A 23,441-nucleotide genomic window follows, 5' to 3' on the forward strand; every position below is an offset into this window, starting at 1 on the left:
ACTCTGCTGGCCCCCGTCATCTCAGTTAGGCTTAGCCAGGAACACACCTAAGGGCCACAGCTGGGAAAGCCTTGGAGAAGATGGGGAATGGTACAGCTGTGGCAAACTAGAGATCAATTCCTCATTTTGCTAATACTATGTGGGCCAAAGAAAATGGCAGTGTAGGTGGGTTCCATCCTGGGCAGTACTGTTGTGATGTCTAGAAGGGATGAGGTACTACGCTGGGAGTCAAGGGCCCAGCTCCTAGTCCTGGTGTTGCCTTTTCCTGATCTCCATCTTTGTTAAGTCATCTGACCTCTTTGGGGCTAGGATTTCATACCTCAGAAGTAGGGGAGCAGAATCAGGTGATCCATGACATTCTATGACTCTTGATGGTCATCATCCTCTAGATTCATACAAAGCATGCTGGATATAATGAGTCTTGAAATTCTGGTAACACCTAGTCTTGAGCAGAACATGGTGTATCATTGGACCAGGCCAGGAAATTACAAATTCTCTTCTAAAACACTGAGATTGAATGCAGAGACAAGCCAGAATAGAGAAAGCCATTTCATCTGGCATCATAATATCCACCTTTCCAAGGAAACTATTAAGCAAATATTATTTTCCCCTTATTTTACACTGAGAAAACTAAGGACCAAGAAGGTATAATGATTTAACCACAGTTATCTGCAAAAAGTTAAAGGCAAAACTGGAAGGTGGACTCAAGACTTCTGATGTCAACACAAGCAATGCTCAGCCATTCTTGACTCTGCCATCCTCAGGAACCCAGGATTCCAGAATATCACAATTTTGTTTTTAGGGACCTCCCTCAGTACCTCCAGTCTTCTAGAGCCCAAATCTGATTTCAGCACAGCTGAAGCTCTAGTATTTCAAGTCAAGTCTTCTGTCCCAGGAAAGACTGGATGGAGAATGGTAGCAGATAAAAAGAATGGCCCCATTTCAATGAGCACTCTCGAAGGCTTGTGGCATCATTCAACGTCTTGAAAGGACAAGAGCATATCAAGAAGAAAAAAAGACTTTAGTGGAAAAAATGAAGCTAGAATCCAAAGAAACAGGCTCCACTCCTGGCTCTGTCACTAATGACTTTGAATATATCTCTTGCATTCCCTGAACCTTAATTTCGCCATCAGTAAATTAGCCGTTCTCCAAGCTTCCCCAGCTTGGAGACATTCTGTGACCTGGGTATGCCACAGGCACCTTGGTTGGAAAAGGCACCATTCAGTGCTGGCTTTGTTCTGACCATGGATTGAGCCACAGGCATGTCCTTCATCAGATGCGGGTCTTTCAGCACTCAATAAGTTGCTGCAAAGGGCTAGTCACAGACCGGCCTTGAGAAGTCACTCTGTAGGCTGCTGCTTATAATTGGGATTCTGGCCTTCAACTCTGAAAGGCTCAGCCACAGCCAATTAGCAAAACCCAGCTCACATCTGGCCTGGGGTGAACAGCAGGGTGCCTCAGGATCACATAAAACATCCGGAAGAAGAGCATCTGAAAAGCATTAGGTTGCTGGAAGCCTGACCTCTCAAAGTTGCCAAGACAACTCAAATGCTCCTTGGTCTTTAAAGGATTACTGAAAGTATCCAGGGCCAAGGGGTGTAGCCCTGGCAATTTGCAACCAAGAGGAGGTCAATGCTCATACCAGGCTTACCTACCAGACCTAAGCACTCTGCTGAGAGGGGCCCTTGTGAGCTGGTTCTTAGCCAGCAGGGGGCTGGTACTGAAGACCCTCTGCTCATGGGCCAAAGGCATATGGCTGCAGGAGACTGGTGGTGCATGTGCATGCTCGGGGTACAACTCGGTGGAATGAAGTTTGATCAGACCTTTCTTCTTCCCCTGAAGGTACTACTGGGCTCCTGGGTGCAATGATGGATGGCTCAGAGCAGAGCCCATGCATCATTGCTTGTAGATTACGCCACCTTTCTCTAAGCTCGGATGCCCTGGCCATCCCTTCACAGCATGTGTCCCATAGGCCAGAGAAGAAGAGGTTACAGGGCATGAGACCACACCCTTCATATGTAATGAGGCATTGTGGAATACAGGATAAGACATTCGTCTTAGAATCTAGTTAAGCCCTTGCTAACCAGCTTAACAGCCATGTGACCTTGGGTCAGTCACTTACCCTCTGGAGAGTTTTATTCACCTATAAAATGAGAGTGGCCAGGGCAAATGAAATAAAAATCAAAGGAATTTGTAATTTAAAGGATCCTTGAAGATCATTTTGACCAACAGTCTCATCTAGCAGATCAAAAAGTGAAATCCAGAGAAGGAAATTTACTTACCAGAGTCACACAGGACAGAGTGGAGAAAAGCCAGATCAAGACCCCAAGTGTCTTGTTTTCCACTCCAGTGTTTGCTGTGACCTGCTAGACAGTCTTTTAATCTCCTGTCTCTCAAAGCCATTGACCTGTGGTTCTCAGAAGTTTTCCAAGTGCCCACAGCATGGACCATATCTGGGTTCTGAGATGCCTTTTCTAGAGAAGAAAGGGGCAAAGGGACTGCTGCTGGAGATAGTCCTGGTAAAGATGATCCAGACCACAGGTGGTCTTGGCTGAAAGGGTTCAGGATGGTGAAGGCCCACAAGTAAACTGGTCTGGTCCATAGAGGGTCCTGGCTACAGAAGGGTCAGACTACAGAGGAGCCAGGCTAGAAAGACTTAGGCCAAAAATGACCCCATTCAGAGCTTTCTCAGGCCAGCACGGCCCCCAAACATAGGCCAGGGTCCACAGTGGCATAATCTACAGTGGGTGAGATGTGCATTTCTTTAAGAGGCTCTTTGCACCTGGCTGACCTGACCAGTCTCCTTCTCTCGTCCCTCCCCCTCCTTCTTACAGTGTGCGGTCAGCCCTCACGCTCGCTGCCAAACCTGGTCAAGCGGATCATTGGGGGCCGCAACGCCGAGCCTGGCCTCTTCCCGTGGCAGGCCCTGATTGTGGTGGAGGACACCTCAAGGGTGCCCAATGACAAGTGGTTTGGGAGCGGGGCCCTGCTCTCCGAGTCCTGGATCCTCACGGCCGCCCACGTGCTGCGCTCCCAGCGCAGAGACAACACAGTGACACCGGTCTCCAAGGAGCACGTCACCGTCCACCTGGGCCTGCACGACGTGCGGGACAAATCCGGGGCTGTCAACAGCTCGGCTGCCCGAGTGGTGCTGCACCCGGACTTCAACATCCAGAGTTACAACCATGACATCGCCCTGGTGCAGCTGCGGGAGCCCGTGCCCCTGGGGCCCCACATCCTCCCCGTCTGCCTGCCGCCGCCCGAGCCCGCAGGCCCGGCACCCCACGTGCTGGGGCTGGTAGCCGGCTGGGGCATCTCCAACCCGAACGTGACAGTGGACGAGATCATCGGCAGCGGCACGCGGACCTTGTCAGACGTCCTGCAGTATGTCAAGCTACCCGTGGTGCCCCACGCCGAGTGCAAGACCAGCTACGAGTCGCGGTCAGGCAACTACAGCGTCACCGAGAACATGTTCTGCGCCGGCTACTACGAGGGCGGCAAGGACACGTGCCTAGGAGACAGCGGTGGCGCCTTTGTCATCCTCGACGACGCCAGCCAGCGCTGGGTGGCCCAAGGCCTGGTGTCCTGGGGAGGCCCTGAAGAATGTGGCAGCAAGCAGGTGTATGGGGTCTACACGAAGGTCTCCAACTATGTGGACTGGGTGTGGGAGCAGATGGGTTCCCCGCAGGGCCTGGGCGAGCTGCAGGTGGAGCGGTGAGCTGCCGGACTCCTGCCTGCCAACCTCCCTGCCCAGCCCCAGCAAGACTGCACCCTCCTAATGACAACGCACTCCACTGTTACTCACAAGACCAAGGGATGGACACACTGTTCCCACCCTCCCCAGATGGCTCCTGGCTCCCTGAGAGGCAGCAGTGTGGTACAGGAAAAGGCCCTACATAAGAAACCTGGGTCCCTGGCCCTGGGGCAAGTCCCTTTCCCTCTCTGGGCCTCACTCTCCCGCAGGACGGGGAGGGAGCTAGACTCGGGCCAGTGCCCGGACTCCTCTCCTGGAATGCCCACCCCAAGGGCCTCATTCACTCCTAGTTGTGCATCAAATCCAGTGGCACCACCATTGGTATAACTGAGCTTGGACCTGACTGTTAGAAAATGTTTCCTTGCCTAGAGCTGAGTCCATATATTTTCCCCACTCTGCCCTCTGGTCTAGACCCTTTTCTATCAGAAAAGCCCTCAGATTTGAGGAGACAGGGATGACACCCCAGAGGCCCCTCTCTCTAAATATAAGGCCTTGTGGTACTTTCATCCCTGGGTTTTCTCTCCCCAAAGCTTCTTGTAGTCCAAGTCTTATCTCTTCTATTCCCTGTTAAAGGAATCTCAAAGGACAAAGAGAAAGCTGGGAAACTCTATGATGACCGGGGGGAGAAGAACAGTGGGAAGCTTTCCAACCCCATTAAATTCCTATCATCAACGCAAAACATGTATCTGGGTACATCCACACCTGACTCTCCAGACAAGCACGAAGCAAGCTTCCAGTCTTGAAATGTGTCGCCTGAAAGGGCTATCCGAGCCCCAGCCCTAGATGTGGAGACTCAACCCGATTGCTTGGAGAAAGAGAAGGCTCACACCATGCTGCTGTGCCTCTGGGCAGGGAAACGGAAGAAGGGAGGATTATATGAGTGACCTCCTCACACCAGACCTTGTTCCCCCCACAGCATTCCTGCAGTCTGAGCTCTACAGAGAACCCACCTGGCATGAATGTTCTGAGGGACCCACTCCTCCAGCTTCCAGGAGCCAAGTCAAGAGAAGCATGGACTTGCCCAAGAAAGGCAGTAAGAGGAGAAGGAGAGCCCAGGGTCCTGGGTTCAAGCCGCAGCTCTGCCCCAAAACTGGCTTGTAACTTTTGACAAATTGCTTTCCCTCCCTGGGCCTCAGTTTCCCCATTTGTAAAAGGAAGGCATCGGATCCCCCTCAGGGTGCTTCCAGCTCCAGCGTTCACTGCTTCCAATGCCAGCAACCTCTCCCTGGCTATCCCCAGCCTGATCGTCCTCCTCCCCGGGGTTTGCTCTCCTGGGGACTCCCCATCAGAGACAGAAGCCTTGAGAAGGATTCCAAGAGAGCAGTTGGGAAGCATCTGCTTTTCCAGTTGGGTCCTGACAGCACACTCCTGTGTCTGAGCGGTGCATGTAGAGGATGCTATACTTTGTATATTTATATCACAAGCTTCACTCCTCTGTAAGGTTCCTCTGAGCTGTTTCCTCCATCAGGGAACCAAAATGGAAATAAATCCTCTGTGGATAACCAACAGCCTTTGTTTGGGGGTTTGGTTATTGTTGGTGTTTGTTTGTTTTGACCTTTTGAAGAAAATCTGACCCTTCATTAAGCCACAATCTCTCTCACTGTGGAAAGAGTACAGTTTTTGTCACCTGGACATTATCCAAGAAAGGGTGATGAGAAATGGAGGTGGTTATGGACATGTGTTCTCTCAAAGGCTACCTGTTCCATCATAGAAGTGCCTGCCATTTAAGTCCTTGAGTTCAAAGTGCCCAGATAAGCACAGGAAGCAAGATCGTGTGCACCCAAGTCTCATGCAGGCAAGGGGAGTTCAATGTCATGAGCGGAGTGGAGATCGTAGTGTTATGGGAATTTAAGGAGGGGGAGGTTCACACAGCCGAAAGGGGTCTGGGTAACTTTTCAAAGAGGTTACAAAGAATACACTGGGAGATAGGAGGGCAGGGCAGAGGGGACAAAGGTCAGGTAGGAAAGTGTGCCCCGAGTGGATGGGAACAGAGGGCGTAGGGGAGAGTGGACAGTCTTGAATGTCATACTTGTGTTAGTGCCCTGTCCTGTAGCCAGTGACTGCCTAATTTGGGGCATATCAGAATCACTTGTGTTTATTAGGAATGCAGGTTCCTAGGTCTCACCCATGGCAGGTTCTGAATCAGTAGGCTGAGTGTGGGCAGCAGGCTGTGGCAAGTGGAGGGGGTGAAGGGAGGGACCAACCTAGAGAGTGATAGGAAATCAGTGCAACCATTCTGGAGAGAGGTGGTGCAAACCACCAGACCAAGGCGTGACACCGAAGATGTGGGGGTGCAGTCTGAAAGCGTTCAAGTAGTGTAGTGGGTAGAACTTGGTGCAGAGGCATTGTGTGAAATAGTGCAGACAGGAGATGTAGTGGAACACAAGCTAATATGTTAGTGAGGGCTCCCATGTCATACGCTCACAGTTTGTGTTTGGGGTTTGTATCATATTGAAACTGTCATGCTTTTTACACTACTGAGAACTAAAAGAATCCTACATCATACCTTACACTTTATGTGCAGCTGGTTTCAGAGATTATCAGTCTTGTGTTCCATCACATCCTCTAGGTTTTTGGATTTATATTGTTGATGTATTGAGACACTGAAGTGTCGTGGGGTTGCATGAAGAGCACACGGCGACATTACTCTCTGCTTCTCCTGGTAATTTTTTTTTTACCAGTAGCTGATTAAAGATGGTGGCTGAAGAAAAGGGAGGCAACAAGGACACTGTCTGTGCAGACATTAACAGACATCTGGAGTAACAAAAGGGAGATGGCTGGTGAAGGATGCTGTGTTTGAGGAGTTTATGAGCAATCCAGCTGGAGGTGTAGAAAGGAGGAGTCCACAGGAGAAGGCAGATTAGAGACACTGATCTGAAATTCATCAGAGTCTAAGTGTGGTGTGATGGCATGGGAAGAAGTGGCATCATCCACTGGAAAGGAAAAGAAAAGACGAGGGGGCTGAGGACTAAAGAAGGGGAACACCAGCATGGATTGCATGGAAAGAAGAAGAAAAACCCCAAGAAAGACATAGAAAAGGGAAATCAGAAACACGAGAAGAAAAGAGCTTCAGAAGCCAAGGAGAGAAAGTGTCAAGAAGAAAAAAGTGATCAACAATGCAAATGAGCCGGGACAGTCCAGAGGACACTTCCAGGCTGGATGTTCCTAGGCACCAGGACCAACAACTGCCATCAAGTCTGGAAGAGGATCCAGGGGACAGACCCATGCTCATATTTAAGTCCCTAGCCCTTCCTCCCCCTTCCTTTATGCTCCATTTCCCTAATCCTCCTCCCTTTCCTCCTCCATAGCCTCTTCCTTCTTTCCCACTTTTCTCTTCCTTGCTCTCTCCCTCCCTCAGTTCTCCCTCCTTCTCTCTTTCTCTCTCTCAAGCTTTTCCTAGGTTTTTTATCTCTTTCCTGAGGCAGCCTCTCTGGGACATCTTTGCCCAGTTCTCCAGGTTTTGCTTCCCTGAAACCAATTAATACAAACCTCTTGTTCTTGTCTGACTCTTCAAATGAGTTTGTATTTTCAGACTTTGGTTTCTGTTTTGCTCTTTCATGAGTCAAAGCTGTATCTAGCCTCACCTAAAACAACAGATGCTCCAGCTTTAACAGTGGTTAGCTGCAAGGTGAGGAGAATTCTTAGAGATGAAGAATACATGAGAGAAAATTTCAGAAATAGTGTCCTCCTATACATGTAAATATCACCACTGAAGTTCCAGTTATGGGTCCAGAGCCATTCTGTCATATGATTACAAATCTATTAGATTGTCAAATGGCCACTTTATGTCCAAGTTTGTGTGAACCATGGTACTTTGTTCTTTTGAGTCCACCTCCAAAGGACAGGGAAGGATGTGAATACTGAGTGTCAATTTTCTTTCCAGAAGCTTGACTATGGAAGAAAGGACAGGGAGACACTATGGAATGAATGAGAAGCTGAGAAAATGAAAATGCAATTTTTAGCATGAAAAGTCTTGATCATGTTTTGGAGGCATAAAGAAAGGAGAAGTGCAAGATAGAGGAGAAGGGTATGAATCCTCAAAACCAGGTCCCCAAGAGTTTGGAAGTGAGGGGATCCAGAGCCCAGAATCAGTTCTGAAGAGATGTTTAGAGAGGGAGTAGATACAAAGGAGGATGGTTTCTTGTGGGCTTTGTGTTTGTTTGTTGAAACTTTTTCTACAAACTTTCCATAAAGTGATGATTGGCAGGTCTGGGCTTATAGCCCGTAGTCTAGCAACCCCAACTGAGAAGGACCTTCTAGCAAAACTCCCAAGGCAGGCTTTTATTGGCCTGTCCAGGGTTACATTCCCATCTCTGGGCAATCACTGTGACCAGAGTATAAGAGGCTTTCACTAGTCAGGTCATGGTCACATTCCTAAACCCTAGAACCAGAGGTAAGATCATTGCAACTCAGGCTAAAGGGAAAAGAAATGGGGGAAGAGAGGACCCTAGAGGAAACTTCGGGTGCTATTAGTGAAAGGGGCAATGGGTGCTGGGAAATCAAAAATAACAGATATTCCTTACAGAGGGTGATGAGCTAGCAGCTTTTGCAAAGGGCAAGGTGGAGCCCAGAGTGTGACCTATCCTCCTTCCCTTGGCTGCAGTGTGTGGGATCCCCAAGTTCTCCCGGAATCTGTTGGCCAGGATCATCAATGGACGCCCTGCCCAGAAGGGCACCACCCCCTGGATTGCCATGCTGTCACACCTGAATGGGCAGCCCTTCTGCGGGGGCTCCCTTCTAGGTAAGGAGAGGTGGAAGGGGTGGAGGATCCAGGATTAGAGGGTGGGGTAGAGGAAAGGGACCTGACCCTCTTCTTGGAGACTGACAAGGTTTCTTCACTGAGAAGCTTCCACTCTAGCAGCAGGGCCCAGAAGCACAATGTGGTAGAAAGAGCCCTTAGCTGGAGCAGGGAGACACTTGTTCTGTTCCAGCTGGCTCCTTCAGGCAACACTTCCTGAGCCCTGGTCACTCTCTGGCACTGAGAAGGGTCAGGGAGTCAGACCCTTAAACATGGACTACAACACAAAGCACTTCCATGCAGCTCAAAGTCAGGGTGTGCCAGTGCCCTGGGCCGAGGGAGAACCAGGAAACCCACCCTAGAGGAATCAAAGAAGGGAGATTTTCAAAGCTTTGAATGCGATGCTTGGGAATCAAGATGCATCTTAAATGCTACTCCAGGTTTATAATCATGTTCCTAAAAGTCCTCTCCCGAGACAACATGGATTGAAAGAAGGGTTAATCTGGAAGCCAAGAGTCCAGTGAGGTGGCTAGATTGCAGTAGTGAGGAGGGAAGTCATTAGCCTCAGAATAAGAATAGGGGATGAGGGATGGAAACAGGCAGAGTCAGATTCAAAGCCATTGGAAAAGGGAACTGCCAGACTTTTGTAATGGACTGAACGTGGTTGGGAGTGGCAGCAGAGGCAAGAAAGAAATGATTTATGGCTCTTCCTATCACAGTTCAGCTAAGATGAGCTAAGGTCCATCCCAGCTCTGACATCATAATAAAAATTAATAGCAATCTAGAGTCCCTCTGACCCCATCACAGAGGAGGAAGGCATGGACGGGTCCACCTCTGCTTGGGCAGCTCTAGGGTTGCTGGCCTCGCCTCACCCTGACCCACCCTCTCCTCCAGGGTGCGCTCAGGGGAGGACAGCTCCCTGACAAGGGACCCCTGAGGGAAGGTGCGGGCACTGGTGAGACTGCAGCCTGGACATCTGGGTTACGTGAAGTGGTAACCCAGCAGAGGGGCTGATCCTTATATTCCCACAAACACAAAGACAGGAGCTCTCACTCTCTGGAGCCTCCCAAAGGGTCACAGTGAGTGAGCACAGGTTAAAGGGGAGCCCAGTGGGGAGCAGGCAGGGGAGAGAACCAAGAATGAGAGGGGTTAGAAGGACAGAGACAAAAATAGCGTAAGAGGGCATGTCAGAGACCTAGAGAGGGGAGTGAAGGGAGACGAAGGGCGAAATGAAAGAAAACAAGTACAAACAGAGAAAGAGAAACTGGTAGGGCAGGAAATGAGAGATAGAGAATCATGAAAGGAGAAAAGCAGGGGGACCAGAGGAGAGGAAAGCATCAGAAAAGAAGCAGAGAGGGGAGGAGCAGACAGGGAGAGTGGACGAGAGCAAAGACACTTCTGATTTTGTTAGAATGTATTATATGTAAGAGAGATGGGTTAAGTACCCACTGTTTAAGGGTTAGACTCCTGTTCTGAAGCCTTGGGTGTTTCAGCTCAATGATGTTCAGTGCTCACTGTGTCTACTGCACGCTTGTTCCCACTTCCCTAACCTCAGCCAAGCTACAAGAGCTCTGCAAGGTATCCTCAGCCTTGCCCAGAGCCCTTCTCATCTGGAATCTCCTCCTCCTCCTGTTGTCTAGTTTTGTAGAGGGAAGGAAAGGCAGGAGAGGGCGTAAGAAACCGAGAAGAAGCTGAGGGACAGACAGAGGGAACCTGCCCGTTCAGTGCCCACTATGAAGCCTGTGCAGAGGGGTCCTGACTCAGGGACTCACTATCTGCAGAGCTGGGAGATGAAGCTATGTCTTGGTCTCATCATTGCTCTCCCCAGCCCTGTTCCATGGCAGGCTTCCTAATCTGGGTGCCTCATTCCACTTTATCCACTTGGAAAATTATCCAGGAGCCCCTGGCTGTAGACAGGGATCAAAAATACCACCAGGGGAAAGAGGATGGCCTGTGTAGGGCACTATCTGGAAGCCAGTAGCCGGAGCACATGGCTGCCCCTGAGAGAGTCAGGAACCTGCACAGAAAGGGACCTCTGCCCGCAACTCTGAACTCTGCTATGATACCCACACTCCAAAGCCCTGGTACCTTTCTTTCTGTTTGGCTCATCCCAGTATGTCTCTGGGCTCAGCTATTTACGGGTTTGTCACCTGATTCACCTTGGGGATGAACCAAGCCCTGATCCTATATTAAGCAAAGAGCAGGAATGTGTCCAGCAAGGGAAAAAGAGCCAAGATACAAGAGATGTGCTAGGCTGATCATCAGGAGACCCACGGTCAGCCCTGGTCCTGCCACCCACCTGCAGAGCTGCCCTAGACATCCCCGCTCCCCTCAGGCCTCAGAATCCATGTCTATAAAATGAGAGGTTTGGGTCAGAGCAGTGGTTCCCAGCCTTCGTGACAGCAGAACTTTGGGGGCACTTTTAAAGTGTGTTTGTACCTGGGCCTCACTCCACGACTTAGATGGTCTGGCTCAAGCCCAGACATTGTCTGGGGAGGATTTCTTTGTTTGTTTTTAATTCCCCACATGATTCTATTATAAATGTGTACTCACATTTGAGAAGAATCATGTGCAGCAATACTTTTCAAACTTTAATACGCCTAGAAGTTACTTGAAGTTCTTTTTAAGATTCTCAGATTTTACTACTGAGTACAGATTCTGATTCAGTAGACCTGTGTGGGGGCCTGAGAGTCTGCATTTCCAAGAAGCTCCCAGGTGAGGCTGAGGCCGCTAGTCCAGGGACCGCACCTTGAGCAGCAAGGCCCCAAGGGGCAACCGGTGAGCAAGACTATGGACGCCTTGGGCTGTCTGGAGCTTGCCAACCCCATGCATTTAAGGGAAACCTGGAATCGTTTTTAAAATGTTCAGTGTTGACCTAGGTTGGGGAAGTAGATGAAATCACAGATTCAACTCCTCATCTTCAGATTAAGATCAATGAGTTTCTGCCCTGGGGGCTGTGAAATGCAAGGGAGTAGGGTGCTGTGGAGAGGGGTCTGAAGCCCTCAGCTTGAGGTAGTGGGACGCAAGGTGGGGCCATGAGGACAGGGTGTGTTCACAATTCTGTTCTCAGGCTCCAAATGGATTGTGACTGCGGCTCACTGTCTCCATGAAGCGCCGGATTCAGAGGACGTAACTCTCCGTGATTTGGACTTGCTCAGCCCCTCTGCCTTCAAAATCATCATGGGTGAGTGTGGGCCAAGCTGATTCCTGAATCCAGCTGTGGTTCTGGGGATGGGGTGTATCTACTCACTCAGTCATCAGGGAGGGAGTCATTGGAAATGAAGGACAAGCCAGGACAGGAGTCCAGGGACCTGCCCAAGTCCTGGATCACAGTCGAAGCCCAAGGCAGTGATTCTTGAATGTTAGGACCATGAGCAGATCATTGAAGGTGAGGCCTTATATTTTATAATAAAGACTCCCATCTGGATAACTTCCAAAGATGTCTCAGACTTCTATGAATCCGTGGTTTCAAGTGATTCATACACAAACAATCCAAGCTTCCCTTCTCCTTTGTAAACTGGCTGATGGAGTTCAGTTCACCACATATTTATGTCCTGACATTATGTCAGATCTAAAGACACAAGTTCCTGCCCACAAGGACTGATAGTCTAATAAAGGAATAAAATATGAGCACAAAGCCCCCTAATAAAATGCAGGAAGCAGTAAGTTCTGTAGGAGAGGAACAGGGGGAGTTCATAGGGAAGAGATTCCTAACTGAAGCGTCTAACTCAAGAATCTCCGAGGTTTCACGGAGGAGGCAACACATTACCCGGGTACGGAAGGGTGACTATGGTTTGGACATATGGTAATGGGCCCTGGAATGAGTATTAATTACAAGGCGATGGGATCAGATCAGATTATGAAGAAAGATAGAGGTTCGAGCCCAGGACAATATGTGGGGAAAGGCAAATGGGGAGGGATGGCTTAAAACAGGTACGTGAAGGGCACTGTAAGGGTTAGGGCTGGAAGCATGGGCTGCATGGCAGGGGCTGGCAGGGAACAAGGTGGGACTTTATCCTCCAAGCTTCCTATGCCCTCATGTCTCACATGCCTTCTTCTTGCCCAGGCAAGCTTCGGAGGACCCAGTCAGATGAGAATGAACAGAGTCTCAGAGTCAAACAAGTCTTCTTCCATCCCCTGTATAACCCCAACACGTACGAGAATGATGTTGCTCTGTTGGAGCTGTCGAGGGGCCCGGTGCTAAATGACTTTGTGATGCCCATCTGTCTACCCCAGAGGCCACCGGAGGAAGGTACCGCACCCACCTGATTCCACCTCGGCAGAGCCTCCAGGGAGGCTTTTACTCCAGCGCTGGTCAGGCTTCAGTGCCAGCTGAGTCAGCTGACTGTGTCTGCCTGATTCCTCAGCCGCCTTCCCTAAAACAGCTAAGCCAAAACAAGTTTCAAGGCGGTGCACAAAAGCAGGCAGGCTTGGTCAGTATTTCAAGCAAGTATCCGTCAGGGTCCAGACAGGAAAACAGAAACCAGACTAGTTACTGTAACAAAAAGAATTTAATACAGGGTATTGGAGGGCTGGAGAAGTAAAGCGGGATGCTGAGATCAGAGAGAGAGCACTTGCAGGGAGGAACTGCCAGTCCTGGGGGTGGAGGAACAAAGGGAAGAGGTTGGAGTTACAGAGCCTGGAAGTTTAGGCAGGGGCTCTGTGAAGTAGGAACTCAGACTCTGCAGAAGAGGCCCTGTGCTGACGGTGCCGGGAAGCAACCGCCACTGCTGGGGGAGCCACCACTAGGGTGATGCCATCGGGAACAGCAGGGCTTCCTGGAACTGCCCCCTGTTTTCAGGAATGTTCCTGATAAAATGGATCTGCCATTCCAGAGTCTCATTCGCAGCATCACAAAGCAGAGTATAAAAGGGTACGCTGGAGCTGAGAGATAATGACTTAATCGCTAACACAGGCTCAACTCTCCAGGCTGCCATCTCCTAGCTGGACAACCTTGAAGAAGTTGCCTAACTTCAAGCCCCTTCCCTTTACACTAGGAATAATAAATACCCCATGGGTGGTTGTGATGTTTCAGTGAAATAATAATCAAACATATTCAGCATAGAGTGAGAGTCCAACTCAGGGAAGTTGGTTTTTGTTTCATCCTGTTCTAAATTCAGTGGTGCCATGTCACAGCTAACCTTCTTTAGTTCAACGAAGTTATTTTTTTAAAAATGACTGAATGGAATATGAGAAGTATTGAGGGGAAGTGAGCCCACAGGAAAGGCTCTGATGCATCAGATACCATGTGTCTGCCATGTACCACTTGATTTACATTAATTAATTTATGTGCTACTTATAAAAGCCTTGTAAAGTAGTATTGTAGTCCCATTTTCAGGTGAGAAAACTGAGGCTTGGCAAAGGCAAGTGCTTTACCCGAGGTTCAGCTTGTAAGAAGTAGATCTGGGGCTGGAATTCAGATCTTCCAACTTAAGGCCCAGAGCTGTTTTCAGTATCCAGGCTCTTTTCAAATGATGAAACAAGTAAGTGCTCTATCAGTGCCCAGCCCATGTTCACATTGCCTCAAGATTTGCCAACCTTACAGACTTCTAGAACATCAGAGCTAGGAGGGGTTTTAGAGGTACCGAGTCCGACCTCTTCATTTTATGGATGAGAAAACTAAGGATCAGAAGGGGAGGGAGCACATCCTGTTGTGGGCTAGGCTGGACTTTGTATTTATTCAGTTATTGATTGAGCATCTACTCTGTGTCAGCCCTGCTGTAGGCATAAGGATACAGCCCTGAATAAGGCAGATGAGATTACTGCTCTCACGGAGCTGAGGTTCCAAGCTAGTTGGGAGTGGGAGAGAACAGACAACTAAACACATAAACCAGCTAACATCTCATAGAAACAAATGCCCAAACCACTGTCTCAGGTAAGCTCCAGCCCAAGTCTTCCTCCTCACCATGCTGGCATTTTCTCAGGGGGAACACTCAGTGCTTCCTCCACATGCAGGGGATGAGGGGGTTGCAAGGTGCCACCCTCCAAAAACCTGCAGACAGCCTGTCCGCTCTCACTGTGTCTTCTCTCCTCCAGGGGCCGTGGTCATCGTCAGTGGTTGGGGGAAGCAGTTCTTGCAAAGGTTCCCAGAGACCCTGATGGAGGTGAAGTTCAATATATACCCTTCAGAGGGTGACACTTGTGCCCCACATTGGGCATTTCTGAGCCCCAGTGTCTCTCAGGGGTTTGGAGGTTTGGACTGGGGATGAGTGAGACAGGTACGAAGGGACCAGACTCACCTTCAAAGTTAAGTGAGATTGAATCCCAACTAGTTTGATTGATCTATTTGTTCTACATGTCATAAGACTCTAGTCTGTAAACATTGTTTAGTATTTCTGTAGCTTATTAAAAGCTCAATTTATGGAAACACTTCCAGAAAAACAGAAGGTTTGGACACCCTAAAAGGTGATCCATCTGTATACATCAGGAAGACTCACATAGCAGTAACCAAGAATGGGTCAAGGGATGGGCCCTGAGAGCCACAGTCCTTGCAGCAATGAACTTGACTATGGCATTTGAAAGTTTACATTTCTCATCATTTCAGAAAAGAACACTGAACCAGGAGTAAGAAGCCACACTTCCAAGTCCCAGCCCCTAGTAACCTACTGGGTGATCTTAAACAAGTCATCTTGCCTCTGGACTGCAGTGTCGTTTCTCAAGCTGCAAAGCCACCAGCAACACTAGATGTCCTCCAAGAGCTGTCTGGCTTGGACATTACCAGGTTCTATGAGAGCCACGGCTAGTTTCTAAACTGTTCAATGTACATTATTTTAACCACACTTTAAATTTTGGGGTTTGCAACAACCATTTACCCCTTCAATCATTCACTCTTGAGTGTTTATTCAGTGCCTCTTCCCAGGGGGCATTAGTGGTAAAAAGCTCACCTGCCAATGCAGGAGACATAACAGACGTGGGTTCAATCCCTGGATTGGGATGATCCCCTGAAGAAGGAAATGACAACCGTGGAGAATTCCATGGACAGAAGAGCCTGGTGGGCTACAGTCCATGGGGTCGCAGAGTCAGACACGACTGACATTGTATTAACGACTTTGTATTGTATTAACTACTAAGTATGCAGGGGGATAAGAGGACAGATCTGGCCCCTTGTCTTCTTGGCTTATAGGGACAGACAGAAAGTATTCATCAGTGTGATCATCGGAATGAGGAAGAGGTGCAGGATGCTTCAGAATATATAACCAGGCTCTGACTTTGTCTTGGGAGTGCAGAAGGCCAGAGGAAGTGACAGTTAAGCGATGTAATGAGTGGTGGATAGAGGTTAGTCAGACACTCGATGGTTTGCTGAGGACAGGTGCTTATACCACCCTGCCTGGCTTCCTCTCCCCCACCTCTCTGGGAAGGCCATGCCTCAGAGGGACGTGGATACCTCTGGTACCCTCCCAGCAAGGGCCAATAGAATTTGTGCTTTGTGGGAGATGTGACTCATTCAGTTCTTGGTTTGGCTGAATGAGACTCATGCGATTCCTCTTTTTATTCTAGGCACCCACTCCAACATTTACCCTCAAGCTGAATCAAGGGCAATAAGAAATGCAATACCTTACCTTTATGTATCAATGCATCATCTCAATTCAAAATAACATTTCCTGAGTAGTGACCATGTTCCAAGCTATATAAGATAGAAATGTGCAACATACAGTCTGAGGGTATGGAAACTCAAACCATGGTGAGGGAGAACATAAGTGAAGTTTGCTGCAAGGTGAGCCTCACGAACCTCTATGCGAGTGTGTGTGTGGCTCAGTCATGTCTGACTCTTTGCGATCCCCACGAACTCCACTGTCCATGGAATTTTCCAGGCAAGAACACTGGAGTTGGTTGCCATTTCCTACTCCAGAGAATCTTCCCAACTCAGAGATTGAAACTGCATCTCTTGTGCCTCCTGCAGTGGCAGACAGATCCCTTATACTGCGCTGCCTGGGAAGCCCACACCACCCACTGTGTATGCAGGGTTTGTGGTTCACAGAGCAACTGCTCGTTCAACTCCTCTCTTCGTAACAACTCCATTTAATTAGCATGTCAAATATTATGATTCCCATTTTTCAGATGAGGAAACAGAGTCTCAGAAATCTGAAAAAACAGTGAAGGCTACATGTCCCACATCCCACAACCAGTAATGTTAAGGGTGGGGAAAAGAAGACTGCCCATAGGTTTTGCATATGCTGATGTGTTTGAAATAATGCATATGCTAAGCAAAATTATCTCCATTTGACAGATGAGAAAACTGAGGTGCAGAGGGGGCAAATGACATGTGCAAGGTCACACCGCAGGTTCATGACTAAGACTGTACCAGAACACAGACCTCCTGGTTCTGCGTTCAGTACCTGTACCAGAGGGCAGTTTCTGAGGCGAGGTCTAAGGCAGACCCAGGTTTGTCCAGGAAGGAGACAGAGCGGGGGATGGGGTGTCAGAAGAGCAGGGCTCAGCCAGGGTTGGGGACTGACAACGGTCTTGTGTTCCAGATCGAAATCCCAATTGTTGACCACCACATCTGTCGGGAGGCCTATGCTCCACTGAAGAAAAAAGTGACCAGAGACATGATCTGTGCTGGGGAGAAGGAAGGTGAGTCAAGACGCCTGCCTACAGCAGGGCGCCACCAGCCAGGGCGGGGCACCACGCCCAGCAAAGGCGGCCCTGCAGACCTTGGAGCTGGCAGGTTGAACAGCAGAGGAAGGGGAGGAACGAGGCTGGGGACGGGGAGGAAGATCATGAGAGGAAAGATTCCACTGGAGAAGTTACATCGGAGAAAAGTGTGCCAAGTAAGGGATTTCCATACTTCCCTTCTCCCAGCCCAGGTTTCCCCCTATGTAACCGAGAGTCCTGAACCTAAGCTTTCTAAAATCACAGAGGTAGGAGGAGGCCTGACTACAACCCTCAGAGCCCAAGTTTCAGTCCAACGGTCTGCTGCGCCCCCTGGTGTCCAATTCTCTGAACTACATGTCAGTCGTAGGGAGAGGGAGGGCCCTCTGGATTTGGGTCTAAGGAAGGAGTCACGTTAACCCGGGTCACTTCTTCCTCTAGGGGGCAGGGATGCCTGTGCGGGTGACTCTGGAGGGCCCATGGTGACACTGGATACACAGAGAGGCCAGTGGTACCTGGTGGGCACGGTGTCCTGGGGCGTGGACTGCGGAAAGAAGGACCGCTATGGAGTGTATTCGTACATCTTCCACAACAAGGACTGGATCCGGAGGGTCACCGGCATGAGCAATTGAGTTCAGTTCCTCACCCTCTGCCTCACCTGCCCATGGTCAGTCAGCACCAGAGGATATTTATCTGATGCCAGACGGCCTTCACCCTACACGCACCTCATTCAGCCCACCTATTACTGGCCAATTAAGGGGGCATCTCAGCCATCTTCTCACTCTCCTTAAAGAAGCAGAGTAGCAGAGTGATCAGAACCCAGGTTGTATCGCCTACTAGCTTTGCAACACTGGACAGGTGACTTCACCTCTTTGAGCCTCAGTTTCTTCATCCCTGTGATGGAAATGGCCTACCTTACCTGCTCAGAAACATATGATGAAGATCAAATTTATTTCATAGCACTTAGCGACTTCACTTTCACCTTCCACTTTCACGCATTGGAGAAGGAAATGGCAACCCACTCCAGTGTTCTTGCCTGGAGAATCCCAGGGACGGCGGGGCCTGGTGGGCTGCCGTCTAAGGGGTCGCACAGAGTCGGACATGACTGACTCGACTTAGCAGCAGCAGCAGCAGCACAATGCAGGTATAAACTAAGTGCTGAATAAATGTGACTTAGTGGAAGGCCGGTGTGTCTACCAGGCACACTGCATTCGCTTATAAATCCTGGCTGGGGCCTTAGGGTTGAGCAAGTGTGTACCTGTCCCCTCAACCTTGACCATAGCCTTCGCCTGCCCCCAAATGCGCTATGCTTCTTTGCTGCCACGCATTCCCCAACCCCAGTTCCCACCCCTCTCCATGAAAAGGTAAAAGAGACAGTCTGAGTCTCTGCAGGTCCCATAGTGATGCACTTATGACTGAGCTGGATACCGAACTGTGAGAGTGCCTGAGAGAAGCAAAGACAGGGAGAGGGGAGACTGGGAACCAGCTCGCCCCCAGCTCCCTGTGACTCTATGCAAGTCCCTTCCCCTCATCCCAACAAAGACCCTCCCAGTTCTGACAGTCAAGGATCCAACAAAGCCATTTCTCCCTGATGAGATGAGTTAAAGCCAAAATTACCAAAAGGTCAAAAAGGGCCAATAGAGCTTTGAAGTGAAAGTGTTAGTCGTTCAGTCATGTCCAACTCATCGTGACCCCATGTGCTCCAGGCAAGAATACTGGAGTGGGTAGCCATTGCCTTCTCCAGGGGATCTTCCTGACCCAGGAATTGAACCCAGGTCTCCTGCATTGCAGGCAGATTCTTTACCACTTGAGCCACCAGAACCCGTAGAGCTTTGATGCAGACCAAATCCTGCTGCTACTGCAACACCTACCCCGTGCACCACACCCTGGCTCCCCAGGATGTAGCCCAGGCAGAGTGCAAGCCTAGGGGCCTTTTCTTATTCCTAAGCAGAGCCTCTGTTCTAGGTGCCCACCTCCTTTTCTTCCTGGGAACCTGGCATGAGGTGGGCCCTGGGAGGCCAGACTCAGGCCCCTGTACTCTCGCTCCCTGTGTCCACAGCTGACCCCAAGCACCGTTCCCCTGGTTCCTCACCCCTGTTCCTCAGCCAGAACACCCCAGCCCTGCAGGTCATAAAATCTTCCCAAGCAGAATGCCTCTTCCCTTCAGGAGCCACCTTCTCTCTCAGGAAGATTCCAGGGTCCTCCTCCCCTCCAGAACTCTGAGATGTGAGCCCTTCAAGGGATCAGAAGCTCCAAGTCCTGTCTTCTGTTCTGTCTTCAATTCTGTTCCAAAATTGGTCTTCATGGGAGATTTCAGTTCTTGACCTGCACTGCATTCAAGGTCTCTTGCCGAAAGAAGATACTGGGAATGAGAACTTATGAACACTAAGCCCTAGGCTGACCACTCAGGGACAGCAATTTACAGCCAGTTTTTGATTCTCTGAGCAGGGCATTCTACCTCTCTGTGCCCTGCTGTTTGTTCTCTACAAAGAAGGCGGCCTTCATACTCAGTCCCACCAGACATTTGTCAAGCAAACTGGAGCTCTATTTTAGATACCAAAGAAGAATCACAATGCAAAGTTTTGGAACTACCTAAAGCATTCCAAACATCATGCCTGCTCATTTCACAGCACTGCCTGAGTGTCCCTCCCTGTGCCAGGCTGTCATGACTGCTATGGGTACCACCATGATGAAGGGAACATGATTCATACTTTCCAGGAGCTCCTGCACAAAGAACTGACACCTACACAAGTATCCACCATAACAGAATGAACCCTACTGCGTGCTATGTGTCAGAACAGCACAGATGTGAAAGAAAGGCCATTCCTGTATGCAGGCATTGGAGGAGGGGACACCAGGAAAGCATCTCAGAGGAGACGGTGTTGGAATTGGCCTTGAAGAAGGTGGGCATTTCTACAGGTAAGACAAAAGGAGGCCTTCTAGACACAACAATAAGAGCACATGTCCATTCTTCTCTCATAAAAATGACGTGTCCAGCAGACCAGTGCTCTGACTCTGGAATCAGAGTCAATATCTAGAAGAACTTTTCTCCTTAAATTCAGGCAATTCTGGGACTTGAAGCAGCCTCGAGATTTGTGTACAAATGCCAATTTCTGGCTGGATGAGTTTATCCTGTTTATTCCAATTGCAACTTCATCCTTATCTAAGGGATGTCTAGATGTGCTGCTGGACTTTACCTTACCCTTGATCTATGAGCATTTACTAGATATGCCAGCCCCTGCACTGCTGCTAAGGTCCAAGAAACCCAAATGTCTCACAGGGTTGTAGAAGCAGAGGGTTGGAGGGTCTGTTAGGACCATATTGTCTAACTCTATGACCTCATTCTTGAGCATATCTAAAGATATGACACTAGCTACCTCCAAATATAGCCAACTTCAACGTCAAAATGACTATCTCTTAGAGAGGTCTCTCTTCTATGCAACCACAATTCACCTCCCAGAGAATAGTTAGTATATCTAAAGCTAGGATTCTGTACCATGGAATGTTGTTATTAGCAACACTGATCATGCCCAATTTCATCAGAAACAGAAACTGTTGCTCTACAACATGTGTAGCTGTAACTGCACATTTTTTCCAATAAACATCTGTATTGAGTCAAAGCATCCTATTTGGCTTGTATGTTTTTCATGGACTGATGGTTCTGGTGAGTTGCATTGTCATTTATCAACAGTTCTCTGTATCCAATTAGGATCCCTGTACCATGGAGAGAGAGAGAGAGAGATTATGATGGGAAAATCAAATCATTGATACCAAAGCACTTCTTAGGCTTCTCAGGTCAGTTCTGATGAAATACCTTATTCTTTTGTTCCTGTAAGTTATCAAAATATTCCAGGAAGACCATCTTTCAATATCCAAGTTACATTTCTTGATTCATCCACACCCAGAATAGAAAAAACATTTTTTTTTTTTTTTTTGGATCATGTGTTCAATTGTTTGGTTCAGAGACTATGGCACCAGGTTGATGAGTAGCCTATTCTGAATTAGAGTACGTACTTTCCTTCTGCAATGAATTAAACTTATTACCAGGTGACAGAATCAAAGAATCAGCACCACCAAGAAGTCCTTAAGTAAAGGTAAGCAAGAATCAGGGAAGGAAAATCTATAGCCTCTTGCAGCAGAAACAGTAGCCAATCTGGGTCTAGAGTGAGTCTTGAAATCAAGAGACTTAGGTTGTAATCCAAGCATTGGTTGACTTCTTTATTCACTTAATTTTCCCATCTACAAACTGGCAGAAAAATCTTTGCCCTACCCTTGTCTGAGGGTTGTGCTATCAGATGAATTAACATACAGGAAAAAAATTTGGAAACTAAATTAGATCAATATAAATAGTTCTATGGGAGATTATAACACTTTGGAGTATTTCCCAAGCTTGGGTCTTCAACTCAGGTCACACATCTGGTGGGAGGCAGAGGCGAGGCAGACACCCTCCTGCTCTGGCCCTAGATCCAGAACTACTCTGACTCAGCAGCAGCACCATCACTAAGACATTCCGCTTTAGTGTTTTCCTGGAAAGAACCGTGTTCTTTTACTTTGCAAACTGAAGAAGAAAGCATCCCAGTCTCTGAACCAAACAACTGAACAATGGACAATAGGATATGAAAAAGCAGGGAGATGAAAGGGTAGTGAACGGGGAAGACTGAGCGGCCCATTGTCCCTGGAGAGCCAGAGAAATCAGGAGAAAAAAGATGACCTTCAGGAAGTCCCGACTGGGATGCTTAGCGTGGTTTGGGGAATTTGAGGATTGTAGACCAAGGAGAGACGTGATCGGCTATATCTTTCAAAATCAAGTTTACTGCAGAGAGTAAACTGAGGGAGAAGAGCCTAAAGATAAGGAGACTCAATATGGCTTCTGAACAACAGGCGAGGGACCCCCTGGCCCTGAACAAGGGCAGGCTGAGGAGAGGGAGGAGAGGAACCCGCTTCCAGGGGCTCTGAGGACCTAGGGCTGGGCCCTGAGAAGCCTGTTTAGAGAGGTTCAAACGTCTGTTCATGTGTGAGAGTGAATAAGTAGAGAGCACAGAGGGGAAAGAGCAGAGGCCAAAACCCAAAGGCAGTCATCGTTTTCAGGTCCCTGGATGTTCTGTGACCCTCCGGCATCAGCGCGGTCTCCAGAAAGCAAGCCAGGGCATTCTCTGAACTTGAGAGAGAGAGACAAACAGAGCCTTTGTGGCCCCCTCCTGTGTCTGGTATGTGCTGACCTTTTTTCAAGAAGATAAGGAAAATGGTTTTTGTATGCAAAAACACAGGCTCTGTTCTCAGCAATGAGCCTCTGATCACAGGAAAAAGAGCCAGGACCCTGCCAGTATTTAGGCAAAGGCTCCATGGGAGGCCCCTGTGAGGAGGGGCGTTAGGACAATACAGTGCTCTGACGAGGGGAGATGTGCCAAGCTGGGCCTGTGCCCAGGGCGAGCGTGCAGAATGGTGAACAGATTAGTGTGGGTGGGAACAGAACTCTTCCTCTAATATCCTCCAGTCCCAGGGGAAGACTCTGCAAAGTAACATGCCAATGGGCCAGCACCAAACAGAACAAGCCCCAGGCATACGAAAGGCACAGCAGAGATGCAGTGCAGGCCCGGGGCTCTCAGAAATGCTGACCTACTTTAACAGTGAGGATTCTCGCCTCCCCCTGAGCTATTCATCCTATGCCACTATTCCATCTTGCCCATCTTCTGGCATTATCTGGTTTATTTAACCAGGCCCACTAAACACTCACATGTGGCCCAGACCTGTTGACGGGATCCCAGACAATGGAATCTTTCCAAAAACAACTCCCTTTGGTCTGAGTTTGTATGCCCAAGGCCCAAATCCATGTTGGCAGTCTAGGCCTCCCATTATGTCTTTTTATTTCAGTGCATTTCAACATTATGAAATGCTTTTAAAAAAAAGAAAAAAACAGAGACACAAATCTGTGTCCAGCTCAGACCTGCCGAAACAACACACCCCACACGGAGGACGTGGGCAGGATTCCAATCTGAGGAGTAAGTTGGTGCCACTGGGAGAGAAGGCACTTTAGACTCATGGGAAGAGCCCTGGACCCTGACCCTGAAGACTCGGGCTCCAGAGCCAGCTCTGCCGCCTGATAGTTCCAAAAACTCAAGTGGTTCATGCTCTCTGTTCAGTTTCCACTGTCTCTGAGGGTGTCTCCTTTCCAGCCTCTATACTCAGACAGCCCCGGGACTCAGTCTCTGGGCCTCCTTTCTGGACTCTCAACTCTCACTCCCTCAGGGATCTCATCTAATCTCATGACATTTAATATGGTGGGAATGCTAATGACTTGACCTGCGTCTCTAGCTTGGTCCTTGCCTCGGAACCATAGGTATGGATATTCACCTGCCT

At 49.0% G+C, this 23,441-nt stretch overlaps 1 protein-coding gene across 3 annotated transcripts in view; it reads left to right on the plus strand.

Annotated features, from left to right (window-relative positions):
• Positions 1–20,701, plus strand: part of MASP1 (MBL associated serine protease 1) — a 67,905-nt gene extending 47,204 nt beyond the window's left edge. Inside the window, exons 11-17 of one of the 3 annotated variants that reach the window (XM_005201484.5) lie at positions 8,358–8,495; positions 11,563–11,676; positions 12,559–12,744; positions 14,529–14,596; positions 16,967–17,066; positions 17,526–17,751; positions 19,252–20,701. In XM_005201484.5, the coding sequence (XP_005201541.1) occupies positions 8,358–8,495; positions 11,563–11,676; positions 12,559–12,744; positions 14,529–14,596; positions 16,967–17,066; positions 17,526–17,716 (797 nt within the window). In that variant the 3' untranslated portion in view covers positions 17,717–17,751; positions 19,252–20,701. 3 annotated transcript variants of the gene reach the window in all.
• Positions 20,702–23,441: the final 2,740 nt, after the last annotated feature.

This window comes from Bos taurus, chromosome 1 (genome assembly GCF_002263795.3).
Source record: "Bos taurus isolate L1 Dominette 01449 registration number 42190680 breed Hereford chromosome 1, ARS-UCD2.0, whole genome shotgun sequence".
NCBI classification, from domain to species: domain Eukaryota; kingdom Metazoa; phylum Chordata; class Mammalia; order Artiodactyla; family Bovidae; genus Bos; species Bos taurus.